General features: G+C 37.9%; 1 protein-coding gene across 12 annotated transcripts in view; it reads right to left on the reverse strand.

Moving 5' to 3' along the window:
* NAALADL2 (N-acetylated alpha-linked acidic dipeptidase like 2) overlaps window positions 1-18,987 on the reverse strand; it is a 1,435,315-nt gene that overhangs the window by 753,601 nt on the left and 662,727 nt on the right. For 11 of the 12 annotated variants that reach the window (XM_070072500.1, XM_070072494.1, XM_070072497.1 and 8 more), the window contains one exon: window positions 10,341-10,842. In XM_070072500.1, the coding sequence (XP_069928601.1) occupies window positions 10,341-10,834 (494 nt within the window). In that variant the 5' untranslated portion in view covers window positions 10,835-10,842. Of the gene's footprint in view, window positions 1-10,340; window positions 10,843-11,406; window positions 11,641-18,987 lie in introns of those variants that run through there. The other variant, XM_070072501.1, reaches the window with a different exon arrangement.

An 18,987-nucleotide genomic window follows, 5' to 3' on the forward strand; every position in this document is an offset into this window, starting at 1 on the left:
GGCAGAGTGGACAGTGAGAGAGAGAGACAGAGAGAAAGGTCTTCCTTTGCCGTTGGTTCACCCTCCAATGGCCGCCGCGGCCGGCGTGCTGCGGCCGGCACACCGCGCTGATCCGATGGCAGGAGCCAGGAGCCAGGTGCTTTTCCTGGTCTCCCATGGGGTGCAGGGCCCAAGCACCTGGGCCATCCTCCACTGCACTCCCAGGCCACAGCAGAGGGCTGGCCTGGAAGAGGGGCAACCGGGACAGAATCCGGCGCCCCGACCGGGACTAGAACCCGGTGTGCCGGCACCGCTAGGCGGAGGATTAGCCTAGTGAGCCGCGGCGCCGGCTGGATATAAGCTTTAATCTGTAAAGTTAATCTAGTCAGCTAAGAGAATTAATATCATTCTGCATAATACTAAGAAATTGAAGTGAGTTGTTGCTTTATCTAAAGTTCAGAGCGATGAAATACTATGCACAATTAATCTTATCCTATGTATGTGTTTTTGATTAAGTTAAGACAATGTACATTTATTATTTGGAGAAATCAATGAGAGAATAGCTAATTACTTCCTTTAGGAGATATCCTTTTATTCTAAATTCATTCTCTTGTCATTTGCATAAAAAGAATTATGTGCCCTTTTGTTACATGTTTTTCTCCAATTAAAATAGTAGTTGCTTTATTGTTATCTTCATTTCTCCTATTCTTTCTGCTTTCATTCCCTCTACAACTGAAATTAGAAGGGAAAAATAAACAGAGCAGAGAAGAGAGAGATCAAAAACTAAAAATAGGATGAGGGAAGGGAGCAGAAAAATGACTGGGAACTAGAGGTACCACCATCAGCAAACAGCAACCTCTTGCATTTGTATAAAAACATAAAAGCAAAAAATAAACTATTTGGAGTCAGAGGAGAGATAGTCCACTAAAACAGCCTTTCTAGTGTCCTGATAACCACAAAATAATTTGAAGATCTCCATAACTTCAGAGCCATCCTATCTTTAGTGGAGTACAAGATTGTCTCCCTCTTTCAAGAGTGGAGGTAATGTGTTGTAAGTTTTCTTGATCAGGAAGCTAGAAGCAGTCAAACATTTCTTAGCAAGGAAGCACAAATTCTTGAATAGAAGGTTCATGAGTGGTATATGTAGAAAGAGAAAGATGAAAGGAATGAAGAGACTCAGAGAGAGAGAGAGAGAGAGAGAGAGAGAGAGAGAGAGAGAGAGAATCTTCCATCAATTGGTTCATTCCCCAAATGGCAGCAACAGCCGAGTCTGGGTCAGGCCAAAGTCAGGAGTCTTGAAGTCCATCCAAGTCTCCCATGTGGCTGCAAGGGTCCAGGCATCTGAGCATCAGTCATGCCATCATCCCATATCAGAGTGTTGGTTAGAGTCTCCGTTGCTGTGCTTTGGATCCAGCTCCCAGCTAATGGCTGGGAAAGCAGCAGCAGATGTCCTAAGTGCTTAGGACCCTGCCATCCATCTGGGAGAATAAGATGAAGCTCCCTAGCTCCTGACTTTGGCCTGGACCAGTCTTGGCCATCACAGCCATTTGGGGAATGTACCAGTATATGGGAGATATCTCTGTCTCTGTCTTTTTTTGTAATTTCAACTTTCAAATAAATAAATAAATCTTTAAAAAGAAAATACACACTAGTGAGGACCTGGAAAGCTAGTGGATATACAAGGCAATTTGACAACAAAAAAACAGACAATTAAACAAATTTAAAATTCCTGAAGCTGTGATTTGCTTCCAGGAATTCAACAGCATGGAATGATTAAATAAGCAAAAATTTATTCACAAGAATGTTTATAGAGCCAACCTAAATGTCCATTTATAAGGAACAGGTTAAATGAATTTCATGACATCTACATAATGGAATACCAGGCAGTATTTTAGTGTAGTGATTTAAATTTATATTTATTGGCTTGGAAAAACATTTCTAAATCTACTTTAAGTGAAAAAGATGCTAACACAGACATCAAAAGAATATGCACGGTGTAGCATAATACAATTTTGCTGATAGGGAACTACAGAAAGAAATAATGAAATGATTTTTCTAAAATATGGTAGAATTTATATGCAGTTTTAAATGTATTCTTTATAATTTGCTTAGAAGTTGTACTTATAATTAGGAAAAACAATGTTATTACCATTAAAAAGATCATATTAGCCATAATTAAATTATAATATATTTCTCTTTTTCATCTCATCTTTTTATAGCATCTATACCTATTTGTGCATTCAAAACTATACATAACCACAGTAGTTAATCCACTGTAGACACACTGTTGTTATCATTCTCTATCTGCTAACTAGTTTTGAGTTTTCAATATACTTTAATCTTTCTATAATGTACTTATATCTTTAGTACGCCTGTACACACACACACACACACAGGTACACAAAAAGGGTCTTCAAAAAGTTCATTGAAAATGTGTATTACGAATACTATGGAAAATCTTTTTAAACTTAATTCCATTTTCCAAATTTTTGAAGTGCCCTCACACCTATATATGTATATAAATGACCTTCATTCAAAAGTACATATAATGTACATGCTACAGTAACAGATTGTATTTGTCACTTTCCACTTTCTTTTAGGTTAAAGAGCTCCCTCAGCAGTTGGAGGTAAATGTGTTTTATACAAGGTGACCATCATTCCAATTTGCTGAAGCTGATTAGACTAGGCATAAGCACTTCACGTAGAAGGACAAACATCACTGGCCCCAAAACGGGTAACAATCAGATTTCATTCTGGATAATAGGAACTGAGGAATAATGTACTGGGGATTGTAGAGGTTAGTATTAGCTGAGCATGAAAGAACAGAAACACAGACTAGCAAAGATGCAAAAGGAATCAGTTTCTTTGATAGTCAATATTTCAATCAGAGAACCGTGGCTCCAGGGGTCTCTGGAATGGATTGGATCCAGATTCTGTGTCAGTAAGTCTTGATCAAATGAATAATTGCTGTTTGTGGATTAGCATGTAAGCCTAGAACCTTGTTTTATTTTAACTTATTTGGATGGCAGAGAGATACAGAACAGACAGAGATCTTTCACCCACTGGTTCACTCCACAAATGCCTGGAACAGTCAAGGCTGGGCCAGGCTGAAGCCAGGAGCTAAGAACTCAATCCAAGTTTCCCCCATGAGTGGCAGGAACCCAAGTAATGTGAGCCATAACCTGCTGCCTCTCAGGGTATTCATTAATGGGAAGCAGAATCAGAAATAGAAGCAAGGCTTAAAACCAGGTCTTCGGATATAGAATGTAGGTATCTCAAGTGGTATCTTAACTACACCAAATGTTCATTCCCAGCGTCCTGTTTTTGTTTTATTTTGCCTTGTTCTGCTTTGTTTCGTTTTGATTTGAGAAAAAGAGAGCGAGAGAGAGAGAAAATATCTTCCATCACTCCACACAGGTCTCTCATGCTGGTGACAGAGGCCCAAGTACTTGGGCCATCTTCCACTGCTTTCTCAGGCATATTAGCAGCAGGGAGCTTGACCAGAAGTGGAGAAGCCAGGATGGGAGCTGACAGTACCATATGGGATGTCGTTGCTGCAAGGCAGCAGCTTAAGCCACTGTGCCAAAACACAGGCCCCAAACCTCCTATTTTGATGCTTACAATAAACCCCTATTGTCTAAATATTTAGTATTCCAAGTCATCTAGAATATACATTAAAACATTTTTCTGACTTATTTTCAATTTGTTGTGTCTTGGTATATCTAAGATACTATATGTAAACATTCACCCATCCTCACAGAACAAGATACATGGAAGAAATAAACCAGCTGCTAAAATTGAGTGCCTTTTCTACCTAGTTAAGCACAGGAAAATGTGACCTAGAAAATTTCATTAGATGATTGATTAACACACACACACACACACACACACACAATAATACGGTCTTCATGTATAAATGTCAGTTTTGGCTGTGTCAAGAAACATCAAGTGTAACTAAACTTCTGACTGATTTTCATTTATTTGCTCAACAAAATGCCAAGGACCTTTAATTAAGTGATCCTATTATGTGGACCTTATTATTGGATAATTAGCTATTTAAATTAGGTTATACACGCAATGAATCTCTCAAATATTATCTAAGAATCAACACATTACTCAAATACAGTTTGTTAAAAATATTGCATAACAATAACATATGTGATATCCACTTTGAGCGAGCAGTACTCTGGGAATGTAATCACAAAGCACCTTTTCCTCCATATTTACGTTTATTTATTAGGGCACTTTTTCTTTTCTCGTTCCTGAATAAAAACCCCAATGATCCTGCTCACTGTTAAGTGTTCTGAGTCCCCCAAGTGAGTAATTAAAATGTTCAATACCATTTCATGGACAGAACTTCAACATTTTCCCATTTTTTGACTCTCTCCCAAATAGGGGCATTGCAGCCAAAGATGGGAGAACAATCAGCGTCTTCTGCACTTTGTGTGTCTGAACCTTCTGCCTCTGAGCTTCTGAGTCCTCTAGAGTTGAAAGAATCCAGGCAAGAATACATAAAGGGGAGACAAAGTTTATATTTCTGTTTGATAGATGCTCTTGCGAGCTAGCATGGTTCTCTGACTCAGTGGGAGTTCTTAATTTCTTCTCTTGTTCATACTTGGTGGATTATTTAGAAATCCAAACATTCCATGACTAGGAATTTCTCACCATCCTTTGACATGAATAATACACTCTCCTCCAGCTCCTGGCTTACTCTCTCTACAGTTTCCAGGTATCGGACTATAGTTCTACTTTCTCCCCTCTCCAACACTTGCACTTATTCATTCATTCCCCTCCTACCGACCTAACCCATAGAACCAAAATTAACCATAAACTACGTGAAACAATCACCTCTTCTTTTGCAGTCTTATCACCATCTAGCTAGTTCATCTCTCATTACTTGGATTTCCCGGGTGGGAGTTAGACACTCTGTTGAGAGAGATATCAAGTTCTTTCAAACATATTTTTTTTAACTAAAGATTCTATTAATTTATTTGAGAGGCAGAGTTGCAGACAGAGAGAGAGAGAGAGAGAAATGTCTTCCATCCTCAAATGGCTGCAACTTCTGGAGCTAGGCTGGAGCCATCCCAATCTGAAGCCAGGAGCCAGGAGCTTCATCTGGGTCTCCCCTATAAGTACAGGGGCCCTAGCAGTTGGGCCATCCTCTACTGCTTTCCCATGCCATAGCAGAGAGCTGGGTCAGAAAAGGAACAGCGGATATGAAACAACACCCACATGGGTTACAAGTACTGCAGGTGGAGGCTTTGCCTACTATGCCACAGCACTAGTCCCTCAAACAGTTCTAATAAACTCTGTTCTCACTGGATTTGAAGACTCCTCTTAGAGAAGAGACTGGGACTAACATTAGCACATGAGCAGCTCTCTCTAAAAGTTTCCTCTTCCTCTTCACACCTCTAAGTCTTAGTTTCTCTAACTTCTCACAGGCTGCAAATGGGATGCTGGTCTTAAATGTAGCATCAATTGTCCTAATCCCCCAGTCAGATCTGAGACATCAGTAGTGATAATTTACTATTTTTACTTCATCTGGTTTTGATATGAATGATCACTTATTCAAAATCATAATAGCATATCCTCTTGGTAATTATAAATTTTAAAATATAGTAAAATACATAATATAAATATTATACTCATATTTTAAACAAAATAATATGAGAAATCTACACAGTAAGACAATTTTCAAACTATATCATTGATAAATTTAGCATATATATTTCTCATTTATTCATGCATTCATTTCATCCTTTAAAAATACTTAGTTAGGCCGATGCTGCAGCTCACTAGGCTAATCCTCTGCCTGCAGCGCCAGCACACTGGGTTCTAGTCCCGGTCGGGGCGCCAGATTCTGTCCCGGTTGCTCCTCTTCCAGTCCAGCTCTCTGCTCTGGCCCGGGAGTGCAGTGGAGGATGGCCCAGGTCCTTGGCCCCTGCACCTGCATGGGAGACCTGGAGGAAGCACCTGGCTCCTGGCTTCGGATCCGCATAACGCACCGGCCGCAATGCATCTGCTGTAGTGGCCACTTGAGGGGTGAACCAACGGAAAACCCTTCTCTCTGTCTCTCTCTCACTGTCTAATTCTGCCTGTCAAAAATAAATAAATTAATTAAAAAATAAAAATAAAAATACCTATTTAACATCTGCTAGATAATGAGATTTAATGGTGGACAAAGGAAATTTGGTTTAATTCCTCATGGAACTTTAATCTGATACAGAAAAAGAGTATCTCGTAACATTTGAAACTATGAAACTACTAGGAAAAACTACATGGGAAACATTTCAAGGCATCAAAATGGCAACACTTTTTTTGGGTAAAGCACCAGAAGCTTTGTTACCCAGGTAACAAAAGCAAAGCTAGAAAGATGAGATTGTATGAAAGGAAGGAATTTCTTCACAGCAAAGAATACAATAAATAGGATAAACATACAAGAGAATGAGAGAAAATAGTGCAAACTATTTATCTGACAAAAAATTATTATCCAGAATAGAGAACTCAAAAACCTCAACCAAAACCAGTTAATACCGTTTACAAATGTATAAAGTCTCTAAATAGACATTTCTCCAAAGAAGAAATACAAATGGCCTACAAAGATAAGAAAAAATAGCCACCAGAAAAATGCAAATCAAATCCACAGTCTGATATCATCTCACTGCAATAAGAATGGCTATGAAAAAAAAGACAAAAATAGCAAATGTTGATGGGGATATGGAGAAAAGGGAACCCTGATACATTTTTGGTGGAAATGCAAATTAAGACCGTCAATGTGGAAAACAGTATGGCTATTCCTCAAAAAACTGAAAACAGAACTCCCATAGGATCCAGCTACCTGACTTCTTGTAAATATCTAAAGGGAAAGAAATCAACATATGAAAAAGATATAAGCACTCACATGTTCACTGTAGCAATATTCATAATAGCCAAGGTAGCGAATCAACCTAGATTTCCATTGATGGATGATTGTGTAAAGAAACTATATATAAATTAGAATATTATTCAGCCACAAAAAAAGAATGAAACAGTGACATTGATAGTAAAATGGATAGAACTGGAGGTCACAACGTTAATTAAAATAAACAGACATATAGTAACAAATACTGCATGTTCTCTCTCACATGTGCAATTTCAAAAAAATTTAAAAAGTCATTCTGAACACAAAATTGTAATTACCAGGGCTACAAAGAGTGGGAGCAGGAGGGGGAAAATGAGGTTGGGTAAAGGATAACAAAGCACAGAAGTATTAGGTTCTTGTGTTCTCCAGCATAACAGGGGAACTATAGTTCACAATAATGTACAATATATTATATAAAAAACTAGAAGAGAGGAGCTGATAGGATCCAAACATGAGAAAGGAGAGTTGATTGCCAAATTTGATCAGTTGATGCTATATGCTGAAATATTTTACACTGCCCACAAAGGTATGCGTGTATTACATGTTATTAATCTTTTTCAATTAAAAAATCTAAAAGAAAGACATTTTTAACAAATAACATCTTTATTATTGCACAGTTCTTAGGGTATTTGGCAAGAAGCAGTAAAGCTTTAAAGCTTATATAGGAATAGAAAACCAACAAGGAGAAATAGCAACTGATGAAGATGTTAGTGAGCTTTTATAAACCCAAGATGTATCATAAGTTGATGAAAAATTATTGTGAGAATCTGTGATGTACAATGTTAAGGCTATGATTACTTGTAAAACACAGGAACTCATAACAAGGAATGCAGTTGGCAAGAATATTGAGGGAAAATGTCTTTGATGAGGAGATGTTATGTGAAGTAAGTAACTGTAAATATATTTATATTGAAAATAATTTCTGGAGAAAAACGTTTGGAATCTCATAAGGAAAAAGCTATGGTTATTGGACAAAACATAATTATGAACCTCTGTCCAACAATATAATACTGACTGGGAATACAACTGTTAGTGGTTATGATTTTTGTAGTTAATTTAAAAACACATCTCATTATTGTGATTTTGAGGTTCAGGAGGGGAATCTGAGAGTCACCATCTTGCAACCTCCTATGTGGAAAACAAGGAATATTATTCTTCTTTATTTATTTATTTATTTGACTGATAGAGTTAGACAGTAAGGGAGAGAGACATAGAGAAAGGTCTTCCTTGGTTCACTCCCCAAATGGCTGCTACAGCTGGAGCTATGCCAATGCGAAGCTAGGAGGCAGGTGCTTCTTCCTGGTCTCCCACTCGGGTGCAGGCCCAAGCACTTGGGCCATCCTCCACTGCACTCCTGGGCCACAGCAGAGAGGTGGTCTGGAAGAGGAGCAACCGGGACTAGAACCCAGTGCTCATATGGGATGCTGGCACCACAGGCAGAGGATTAACCAAGTGAGCCATGGCGCTGGCCCCGGAATATTATTCTTTAATTATGTGTTTTAAATTTTAAAATCAAGTGTCCATTTGCAAAGAGAAGTAAACATTTAAAAGTTTATACAGCACTGAAAAAAGTAAGGTATGACAAAGAAAGCCAAATAAGTACAAGGAGAGGAAATAAATATGTTTCCAACAAAATGCATGTCATGAAGTTCCTCATGAAATTCACAAATACAAGTTCCCTGTCAACACAGTAGGAGCCAAGGAGGGAAGAAGGCAAGGTCATAAGTTTTATCGTGGCCACCAATTAAAAACTAAGCAATTGCTCAAGTAGAAAGTGACAATTCTCATTAAAAAGTAATTAATCTCATGGATCCTTTTTGATAGAGATATAGAAATTAGTATAGACATAAGCAAAGAAGTTTTAATAAATCCAGTTTCATAGGGTTCTTCTATTTTGTTTTTGTAGTAGCATCCCTGAGCTCACTAGACCTGTTTATGAAAGATTTCTGCACCTTCCCTGCTCCAGCTTGTTTTGCAGGGAACCAAAGCTCAGGATGAGTTCCTCTGAGTCAGCTGCCTCATGGTGGATTCAGCCAATGGGCCAATAGCTAGGACACCGGGAAACAAGAGAATGGGAGAAGCTGGGGCGCTTCTCACCTTCTCTTTGTCTTCAGCTATATCTCCAGTGGAAGCTACATCCCTCCTTGCACAGGTTTATGCGGAAAGTTCCAGCTTCTATGAGGATACCCCATTGCCTTTGTCCCTCCAGCCTAGGCATAATGATATCTTCATATCTAGGCTGTCTCCATATTACCCTATTGATTTCTGATTCTACATCACTGATAAAAATCATTGCCATGAAAACATTACAAGTCCAGAGATGTTTATACAACACTGAATAGCAGACAAAGACAATGGGAAATAGTTCCATCAGGCGCTCAGGGGTGATCCTCAGGAAGAAGACTAGAATGTATCAACACTATTACACTTCTTATTTCAGTACATGAATAAAATCATGAATCTTCAGGGGGAGGCTCTTCTGAGCAGATCCCCAGAAATGCATGCCTGCCAACATCTCAGCTGTCCTAAGTCAGGAAAATGCAGAAAGAAGAGCTTAGAGAAGTAGGACCTTTCTATTCCCTCTTCACACAGAAAACGTACGCGTATATGATTCGTTTAGAAGCATCCCGTTTCTCCAAATATTTTGGAAAGTACATGTGGAATATAAAATCTAGTCTTCCCAATCTAGTTTCTCACTTCACTAAATACATAAACCAGGAAACCCTTTACAGCTCAACGTGTATACTAATAATATCACAAACAACACTTTCAAGTTTTCTTTGAGTTCTGAAATCAGGAATGCCTTTACACAAGACCTCATAACTAAGGCCTGAATAAGAATTGCTTCTTATAATTTAACTTACAAATCACAATATTCTGGCTAGGTACATGGCATACAAAGTCACCTTAAAAGAGAGATGATCTTATAGGGTTAACTATATGATGTGTAGGACCCAGTGTTTTTAAATGTGCTCACTGGGAAGTTAGGGGATGTAGGAGGCCAAATATTACTAGTGAACATCTCAGTAACTGAAGACAATTACTTCACTCCATAAAGCAGGTTTATTTTATCTGATGTCATTAAAATCTTCAATCATATGGCTAATGCCCTAGTTTTTATTACATGTACATCTGGCATTCTTCACATCCCAATTTGGCCTAACTGGGCTTCTCAAAATAAAGAAAAAGCATTGGTTGCAGTCTCCATAGCAGTTATTGTTCTTATTGTCAATTAATAAAACAGCAGCATAAATTTGTATTGCAGTACCATAAATCTGAAAATGCCCACACCCTCTGTGGCGTTTCTAATCTTGGTATGCTGGCAAGTTGTTTCTCAGCTCACAAAACTGAATTAAACCACGGTAAAAGCGCCAGTTCAATGCCCATCGAGAGACATCTACCACAAAATGAATCATCCACCCCCATCCCTCACTGCAACATCTGTTTGTTCCACACCCACCTGAAAGACTTCTTAATATCCTCGGCTTGGATCGTCTTGAGAATCTCTTGGTAAAACTGAGGATCGACTGTTGCTGACGATGTAGCAGCTGAAGGGCAATTTTTACGTGTATAATATCCTATCAAAATTCCAAAAATAAATAAAATGATGGCTGTGCAAAGTAGTTTTAAAAGGTAGCAGAAGCTGCAGCGGTTGCTCTTTGGTACAGATCTGGAATAGTGTGTAACAAAATCAGGCTCTTCTTGAAGTCGCTGAAATCTCCCTTTGGGTGAAGTTGCTGGTTGGATGGAATCAAGGTGTAGGTCTGCAGTCTCTGAATGCCCCAGATTCTGATTCTCAGCACTTTCTACCTGGAACTGGTCAAAACCAGGCTCTTCCAGTTCCTTCTCCATGTCCCACTCTAAGTCAAGGGCAGTGGCTTGAAGGTCATCATTGTCTAAGTACTGTGAGTGTCCTGGAGCTCTTTGGTCTGCACTGACTTTCTGATAGGCCATCTTTTTACCTGTGAAAATAAGAGAGATGTTTTCTTAAACAATTGTAGAATCCAATAAGGTCAAACGCCAAATAAAACAGAAAACTATATTGTTTTTAACTTTGAAAAATTGAGACCGAAAGTAATAACCTATGATTTGCTAAGTTCTAGGGTGAAAAAACAAGAGCCTGGGAATTATTACCTTGCCAGTGCTAGTTTTAAAATACAAACTCAAGGTAAAAATATGCAGAACAATGGTAATTATGTAGTCACAAGTTACCCAAAAGGATAAGGAAATTTTAAAGCTATCAGAGAAGGCCAAAATTTCCAAGGAATTAGATGGGGAAGTGTCCTGGCTCAGTGAACTTTAAATACAAGTTTGGGATGGCAGCAATCCAAAAAGGGAAGCCTTTTGCCAGCCTAGGAGTGTTTGGTTTTACAACCTTCCTACAGGAGTGCCAGGTGGAGATCTTTCTCCCAATAAAGTTGTGGCTAAAAGTTTTGTTAGATCTTGCAGTGTGGTATTAGGATATCTCGGCTAATTGGATGTAAGTGGTCTTAAATCTGTATTCAGTGGCCGGCGCCGCAGCTCACTTGGCTAATCCTCCACCTGCGGCGCCGGCACCCTGGGTTCTGGTCCCGGTTGGGGCGCCGGATTCTGTCCCAGTTGCTCCTCTTCCAGTCCAGCTCTCTGCTGTGGCCTGGGAAGGCAGTGGAGGATGGCCCAGGTCCATGCGCCCTGCACCTGCATGAGACACCAAGAGGAAGCACCTGGCTCCTGGCTTCAGATCGACGCAGCGCGCCAGCCACAGCGCGCTGGCTATAGCGGCCACTTGGGGGTTGAACCAACAGAAAAACGAAGACCTATTCTCTCTGTCTCTCTCTCTCTCTCTCACTAACTCTGCCTGTCTAAAAAAAAAAAAAAAATCTGTATTCAGTAATACTCTGAAGTAACAATTTATACTTAAATTTTCTGTGTTGGATCTGTCACCCCAGCTGGACTCATAGTTCTTGCTATGTTTTATTATTTTTCTGCATGCCCAATTGTGGTGGATAAAGAACGAGCTCAACTGACAGTTAATTAATCATCTAAGAGCTAGTAACTGACAAGTGAATCTGAAGAAAAAGATACAAAGAAGGACTTCATGAAATGGAATGGTTTATGCACAGATTTCCAGCTATACATATCCCCAGGCCTGGAGAACCCTGGGAGGCAGCAGGTGCTGTCTCAAGTAAATGAGTCCCAATCACAGACAGAGAATACCTGGATTCTGTTCCAGGCTCCTGGCTTTTGGCCTGGTCCAGCCCTAGCTGTTACAGACAATAGCGGTGTAAATGAGGGATGAAGGATCTCTGTCTCTGTCTCTGATTCTCTTTGTCTATCAAGTAAAATGATTAAAAAAAATTTTTTTTTATTTGAAAGGCAGAATTAGAGAGAGAGAAAGGGAAAGTCAGAGAGAGAGAGAGAGAGAGAGAGAGGCTTCCATCTTCCATCTGCTGGTTTGTTCCCCAAGTGACCGTAAAGGCCAGGGCTGGGACAGGAGGAAGCCAGGAACCTGGAACTCCATCCATGTCTCCCATTGTAGTGACCCAAGAACCTGGGCCATCTGCTGCTTTGCAGATGCATAAGCAGGGATCTGGTTCAGAAGGAGAGCAGCTGGGATCCCCACGGGATGCTGGTGTTGCAGATGGTGGCTTAACTCTCTGTGTCACAATGCTGGCCCCAAGTAAAATGAAATATTTTTTACTAAAAAAATTGAATCATTGAGCATGGTTTATGTTCAAGGAGCACTTAGCATGTGGGTGCTACTATAGAAATCTGAGAGCTCTAATTTTTTTTAACTTTCATTTAATAAATATAAATTTCCAAAATACAAATTTTGAATTAAAGAGGTTTTTCCCCCTGTAACCTCCCTCCCACCCGCAACCATTCCATCTCCCACTCCCGCTCCCATCCCACTCTTCATCATGATTCATTTTCAAATATCTTTATATACAGAATGAGATCTCTAATTTTGACCCCCAGTACAAGCATTCAAAATCATTTCTCTACAAATCATTTAAAAATCAAACTTCAATGATGAGGCAGAGTTTTCATCTCTAGGCTAGGCTGACAACAGGCATTTCATCACATGTACATCAGCAATTTAATGCTTTTCAAATGTCAGATCCATCAATTAGAATATAATACAGATACAGATATTAACTCCTCACCAAGATGGATATCTGCCTAAAACCCTTACTATCCCCTTTGGATCCATTACACATTAATACATTTTCACTAAATTCTATCTTCTAGGACAACAGTATCTGGGTCAAAGGTAGATGAAGTCACTTGATACAAAACAAACAAACAAACAAACAAACAAAAAAACAAAAAAAAAGTATTTAAGGAAAATTGTCAAGTAAATAAGTGTGTGATAGGGGCTGGGACTGTGGCATAGCAGGTAAAGCCACTGCCTACAACGCTGGTATCACATATGGGCACCAGTTTGAGTCCTGGCTGCTCCACTTCCAATCCAGCTCTCTGCTGTGGCGTGGGAAAGCAGAAGAAGATGGCCCAAGTCCTTGGGCCCCTGAACCCGCGTGGGACACCCAGAAGAAGCTCCTGGCTCTTGGCTTCGGATTGGCACAGCTCCAGCCATTGCGACCTACTGGGGAGCGAACTAGCAGATGGAAAACATCTCTCTCTAATTCTCTACCTCTCCTCCTCTCTCTGTAACTCTGACTTTCAAATAAATAAATAAATAAATCTTAAAAAAAGTATGTGCTAACATACACAACAAAGCATTTTAATCATCAACTTTGCAAAATCATTTCTAAATATTATATAATTATATTTCCACATTAAATATATGTATATAAAACATTTACATGCAGATGCATTTATAAATGTTCATTACAATTTAGTAATTCATTTTTTTATATTTGCTTGCCTTAAAAATAGCATAGACATTTTTGAAAAATATAACCTTGTACCTGCCTTGACAGTTTGTTTCACTTACAATATACAGAAAATAAGCTAATCAAAAATAAATAGCATTTTGATGACATATTCAATTTTTAAACAATGTATGTTATTCTGTGGGTCCCATAAATAGTGAAATTACCTTTAAAACACCTTTACCCTGTGAAATGAGCAAGGGGTATATAACATTACTTTTTCAGACGTCTCAAATTTCCAGATAAAATGACTTTTTTTTATATTTAAAGATAAATCTTCAGCAAAAGCAGCATGATTTAGATGCAATCATATAATTAAGCCACTTAAACTTCATATCTTTATGTTGCTGATGAACACAATTCATTTAATTTATATTGTTTTATTACTTTAAGGCTACCACATTTAAGTGATTGAAAAGAAAAAAAAGAAAAAAAACACTTGTAGCAGATGTTAGAATTAACCACATAAACCTTTAAAGAAGACACATTTTGGTATAGACAAAGTCATAGAAACGTATGACTTATCTTCCAATGAAAATAACTATAAACTTTGACATTCTATATTATGGTCATTTTTATAAAATGCAATTTTTATGAGAAGTATGGTATAGTCTCCATGTTTTCACAGATCTTATTTGCTTAAATGAGCTCCCTACCACCTAGGGACAACTAGACTACTTTGCTTTTAAAATTTAATACACTAAAAATATATCTTTTATATACACTTATCACTCTATAGTGAAACTAAAGCAGTTTAGTTTTTCTATATTTGTATTTTCCTATAAAAAGGCAATTTTCTATATTTGTATTCATACTGAGTATATGATTAGTTTAAAATAAATAGATGCTTCTGGGTGATAAAATCACACATTCTTACTGTCTGAAAGTAAACAAATCACATAGAAACAAAAGATAAATACAGCTGTAAGTTAAATTTTACTTTTTAAAGAAATATATATACTTCATAAAATATATATATATGTGTGTGTATATATATATATATATATATATATATATTTGAAAGGCAGAATGATAGAGACAGAAAGATGTATCTTCCACCTGCTGGTTTACTTCCCAAATGGCCATAACAAACTGAGATGGGTAAGGCCAAAATATACAGCCAGGAACACCATCTGAGTCCAGCGGAGGCCCACATACTTGGGCCATCTTCTGCTGCTTTCCCAGGCACATTAGCATGGAGATATGCCAGAAAACAGAGCAGTGGGACTGGAATAAACACTCAGATATAAAATGCTGATATAGTTAGCTCTGGCTTAATCCACTTATCAAAACATCAGCTCATAGGTTAAAAATTTAATTGGTGAAGTATAATCTCTGACTGTTGTAGACTTAAACTATCATGGTGACTGGTAAATATTTTACATAATCCATGCATAATAAAGATTTTAGTAACTTATATATATCTAATGCCACTTAGGAATATGATCTTAACACTGTATCTTCCTAGCTCAGCAGTAATGTAATATTACTATTTATTATGCATGCCCTGACTTTATAAATTTCCATTTATTATGCATGCCCTGACTTTATAAATTTCCAAGTTAGCGGACTTTATTATGGGACTATGTAGTTTAAACTTTAGCTCTGCTATGTAATTTAGGCCAGTTGCTTAATATTTTTATGTCTCAATTCCACCTTAATAAAATAGAACCAATAACATGGTTTTGTAAAGTTACTATGGGGAGTAAATGAGATTAAATTTTTAAGTATTTGAACATGGTCTAACACATTGCAACACATTGCAACACATTGTACATGGTCACTCAAAAAAATTCTATAGGATCTAAGAATATAACTATTTTGAGTTCACAACTTTAAAAATTTTGTCTTGATTAAATTAATGTGAGATGAAACTTTAGGCTTTAATAATATAGACCTGCAATAATGACCAACATAGCTATGTACACAAATGCTTTCAAAAATGGGAAGCAGGGATGGGCACTGTGATGCTGCAGTTTAAGTCATCATTTGGTATACCTGCCGCTTGGAATACCGAATTACTTTGCTTCTGATACAACTTCCTGCTAATGAATCCTGGGAGGCAGTAGATAATAACTGAAAAGCTTGGGGCCGGCGCTGTGGCTCACTAGGCTAATCCTCCGCCTGCGGCACTGGCACACCGGGTTCTAGTCCTGGTCGGGGCACCGGATTCTGTCCCGGTTGCTCCTCTTCCAGTCCAGCTCTCTTCTGTGGCCAGAGAGTACAGTGGAGGATGGCCCAGGTCCTTGCGCCCTGCACCCCCAGGGGAGACCAGGAGAAGCACCTGGCTCCTGGTTTCGGATCACCACAGTGCGCCGGCTGCAGTGGCCATTGGGGGATGAACCAACGGAAAAAGGAAGACCTTTCTCTCTGTCTGTCTCTCTCTCTCTCACTGTCCTCTCTGCCTGTCAAAAAAATAAAAAAAAAAAAAAAAAGAAAGAAAGAAAAGCTTGGGCTATTGCCACCACTCACAGTGGAGATCCAGGTAGAATTCTAGGTTCTTAGGTTCAGCCTGGCCCTACCTTTGCTGTTATAGGCATTTTGAGAGTGAACTAGTCGATGGAAGATTCTCATTCATTCATTCATTCATTCTCCTTCTTTCCCTTCCTCCTCTCCTTGTCTGTCTGTCTGTCTCTCTCTCTCTCTCTCTCTCTGCCTTTCCGTCTTTCAAGTAAATTAAAATAAATAAGTAGATAAATAAATAATCAAAATAAAAGAAAATGAATAGCATAAGAAAGGAGTTTGACTAATGTGTATATAAAATTCATCACATTTGGTTTAAAACTACCAAATTCATATCCTGTTCCATATCTGTTTCACAGAGTTGAGTTTCCTATTAGTCTATTTCCAAAAAGAATTACTGAGCTTTTGCATAATCCTTAAGAGTACCATTTAATAGTTCTAGGAATTAGTGATATACATCTATGAACATGTTTTTTGTAGAACATTATGTTTGTCACAGATGGTTGACGTGATCTTCTGACTATGATGTTACTGCTAGTATTTTAACTCAAACAGTATGAAAGACTGTGCAGATCTCATTAGAATTTGGAATGCATCTAAAGGCTTTCCTACTTGTAGAAGTTATTTTACAAGTAAAGTAAATAAATGATTCTAGCAGATTAACTTTAAAACATAAGGCAGAATCTCAATTTCCTATGACAGTTCTATGATTGAATCTTTATAGTACAATGAGAAAAATATTCATATAATGTTTCCTGAAGCTTTGAATGTCAAATCATTTGCAGGTTTGAGAGGATTGATTTGAGGCAAAGACATTTCTTAGAAATGTCAGTGCATCATCAAAAGACATTCATTATGCATCTTCATGCAGGATCACTTTAGGTACTGTACCAGTGAACTATATTGGTACCAGAGGAATTTTAAAACCTAAATTTAAGAATATTCCTTATAGGCTAAAAACATTTGACATAAATTTTTCAGTGTAAACCTAGTTTGTACAAATAAAGCCCTGTTTGTGGAATAAATTTTTGTTGTTGAAAGCTTTAATGGCTTTAACTTGAGAACAGGGCAAAATATAAAACTATATAAACAGTAATTCAGAAGACTGTTCTCTGACTTAATCTATCAGTTTAATGAGTTTTTTTTTCCATCTGTGGTTTTGTGAAATGGCCTTGGCAATTGTAATAGTGTCTATAAATGCATCAAGGATTCCTTATTTAATTGCAATTTTGTATGTCAACTGCCTAAAAGGAATGACAATAATTATTTGTTGCTCATGCTTCACTAATTGAATAAGCAGTATATATGAAGAGAAAATTATTAACCATGTTTTAGTTGTACAAAAAAATAACCAAAGCTCACTCTAAAAAGGGTGATAATACGTTAAATTTAGGCAAAGCAGATATTCAAGATCAAAAGTATAAAACCAAAACTATTCTGAAGCTTGAGTTATCTTGATCACCAAATGACAGATAAGAGGTATGCTTATGGGATGCCAAATTAATGAGCTATAAATTGCAAACTGCAGACCAAATTATTTGAAAGAAAACGATTTTATGTAATCCATCCTGTTTGTGTAAATTTGTTTTAGACCACTTGCATATGCATGCACACCTGCCAGCTCCCTGAGAAGGCCAGCTTTGCTTTGGGGAGCTGTGTGCAACTCCAATTTGTATAATGCACCCTAACAGTCTGGCTAGTAGAGACCACCTGAGTTCCTGTATTTATGGCCAGGTTCTTTAACATGAGAATGATACAATTCAATTTAGGATTTGAGAAACAAAGACATTCTGTAAAATCAACCAAAATAATAGGTAGTGTACTCTGTGGGTGTCCTGAACCAGTAGGGTGAACACTTGGAACTGTTTGGAGTATCTATCATGCAGGCTTAGTTTTACTAAAATCACAATCTCTCCTTACTTAAGGTTGCGTAAATAGTTTGAATCATTGCCATGAGCTCTTTTTTTTTCCAGTTCCCTTTGGGTGGGGGTGTCAGATTGTACAGACATCCAGATTCCAAAGTATCTTTGATGGTTGTTCTTTCCATTTAAATATAGGTGTCTAGTGTGTTTAAGTTACTTCATCAGAATTCATATCCATTCTTTTTTCTTTTACAGGTTATGCACTCATTTATTCAGTAAAGATTCATCAGCTTCCTACCATGTAAACCAGACTCCAACACATTCCAGAACCTACTGTACTAACAATTTTGTCAACTGTGCTGTTTCACTTTAGAAATCCAATGGCCAAACACCACTAAAAACATTAAAGAACAGTATTAACAGCCTTATGCTTTTTTTGAGAAGAAGAAAGTTTTGAAACCAGACAGGTTTGGGTTCAAATATAGAGTTCACAATAAACAACCGCAGTGAATTTGAACATCCCTTGTTTCTTCATCCATAAAACTGAGGTTTACCTTATAGGACCCTGGCAAGAATTAAATAATAACAATAAATCTACTTAAGCTATTCATTAGCATATAGAAGATGCTCAGAAAGGTAATTTCCTTTATGCCCTGCCTCTATCCTCTGTTTGCCCCTTAGCCTTCTATAGAATACCTATGGTGTAGGCACTTAAAGAAAGCCAGAGTGACCTGCAGTAACACCAAAACAGTCAGTGGACTCCCCAGTTTGGGCAGGTAATATCAATATAATGTACATAACATGCAATTTTTTTAACTTTTATTTAATGAATATAAATTTCCAAAGTACAGCTTATGGATTACAATGGCTTCCCCCCCACACAACTTCCCTCCCACCCGCAACTCTC

This window comes from Oryctolagus cuniculus, chromosome 4 (assembly GCF_964237555.1).
Source record: "Oryctolagus cuniculus chromosome 4, mOryCun1.1, whole genome shotgun sequence".
In the NCBI taxonomy this organism is placed as follows: domain Eukaryota; kingdom Metazoa; phylum Chordata; class Mammalia; order Lagomorpha; family Leporidae; genus Oryctolagus; species Oryctolagus cuniculus.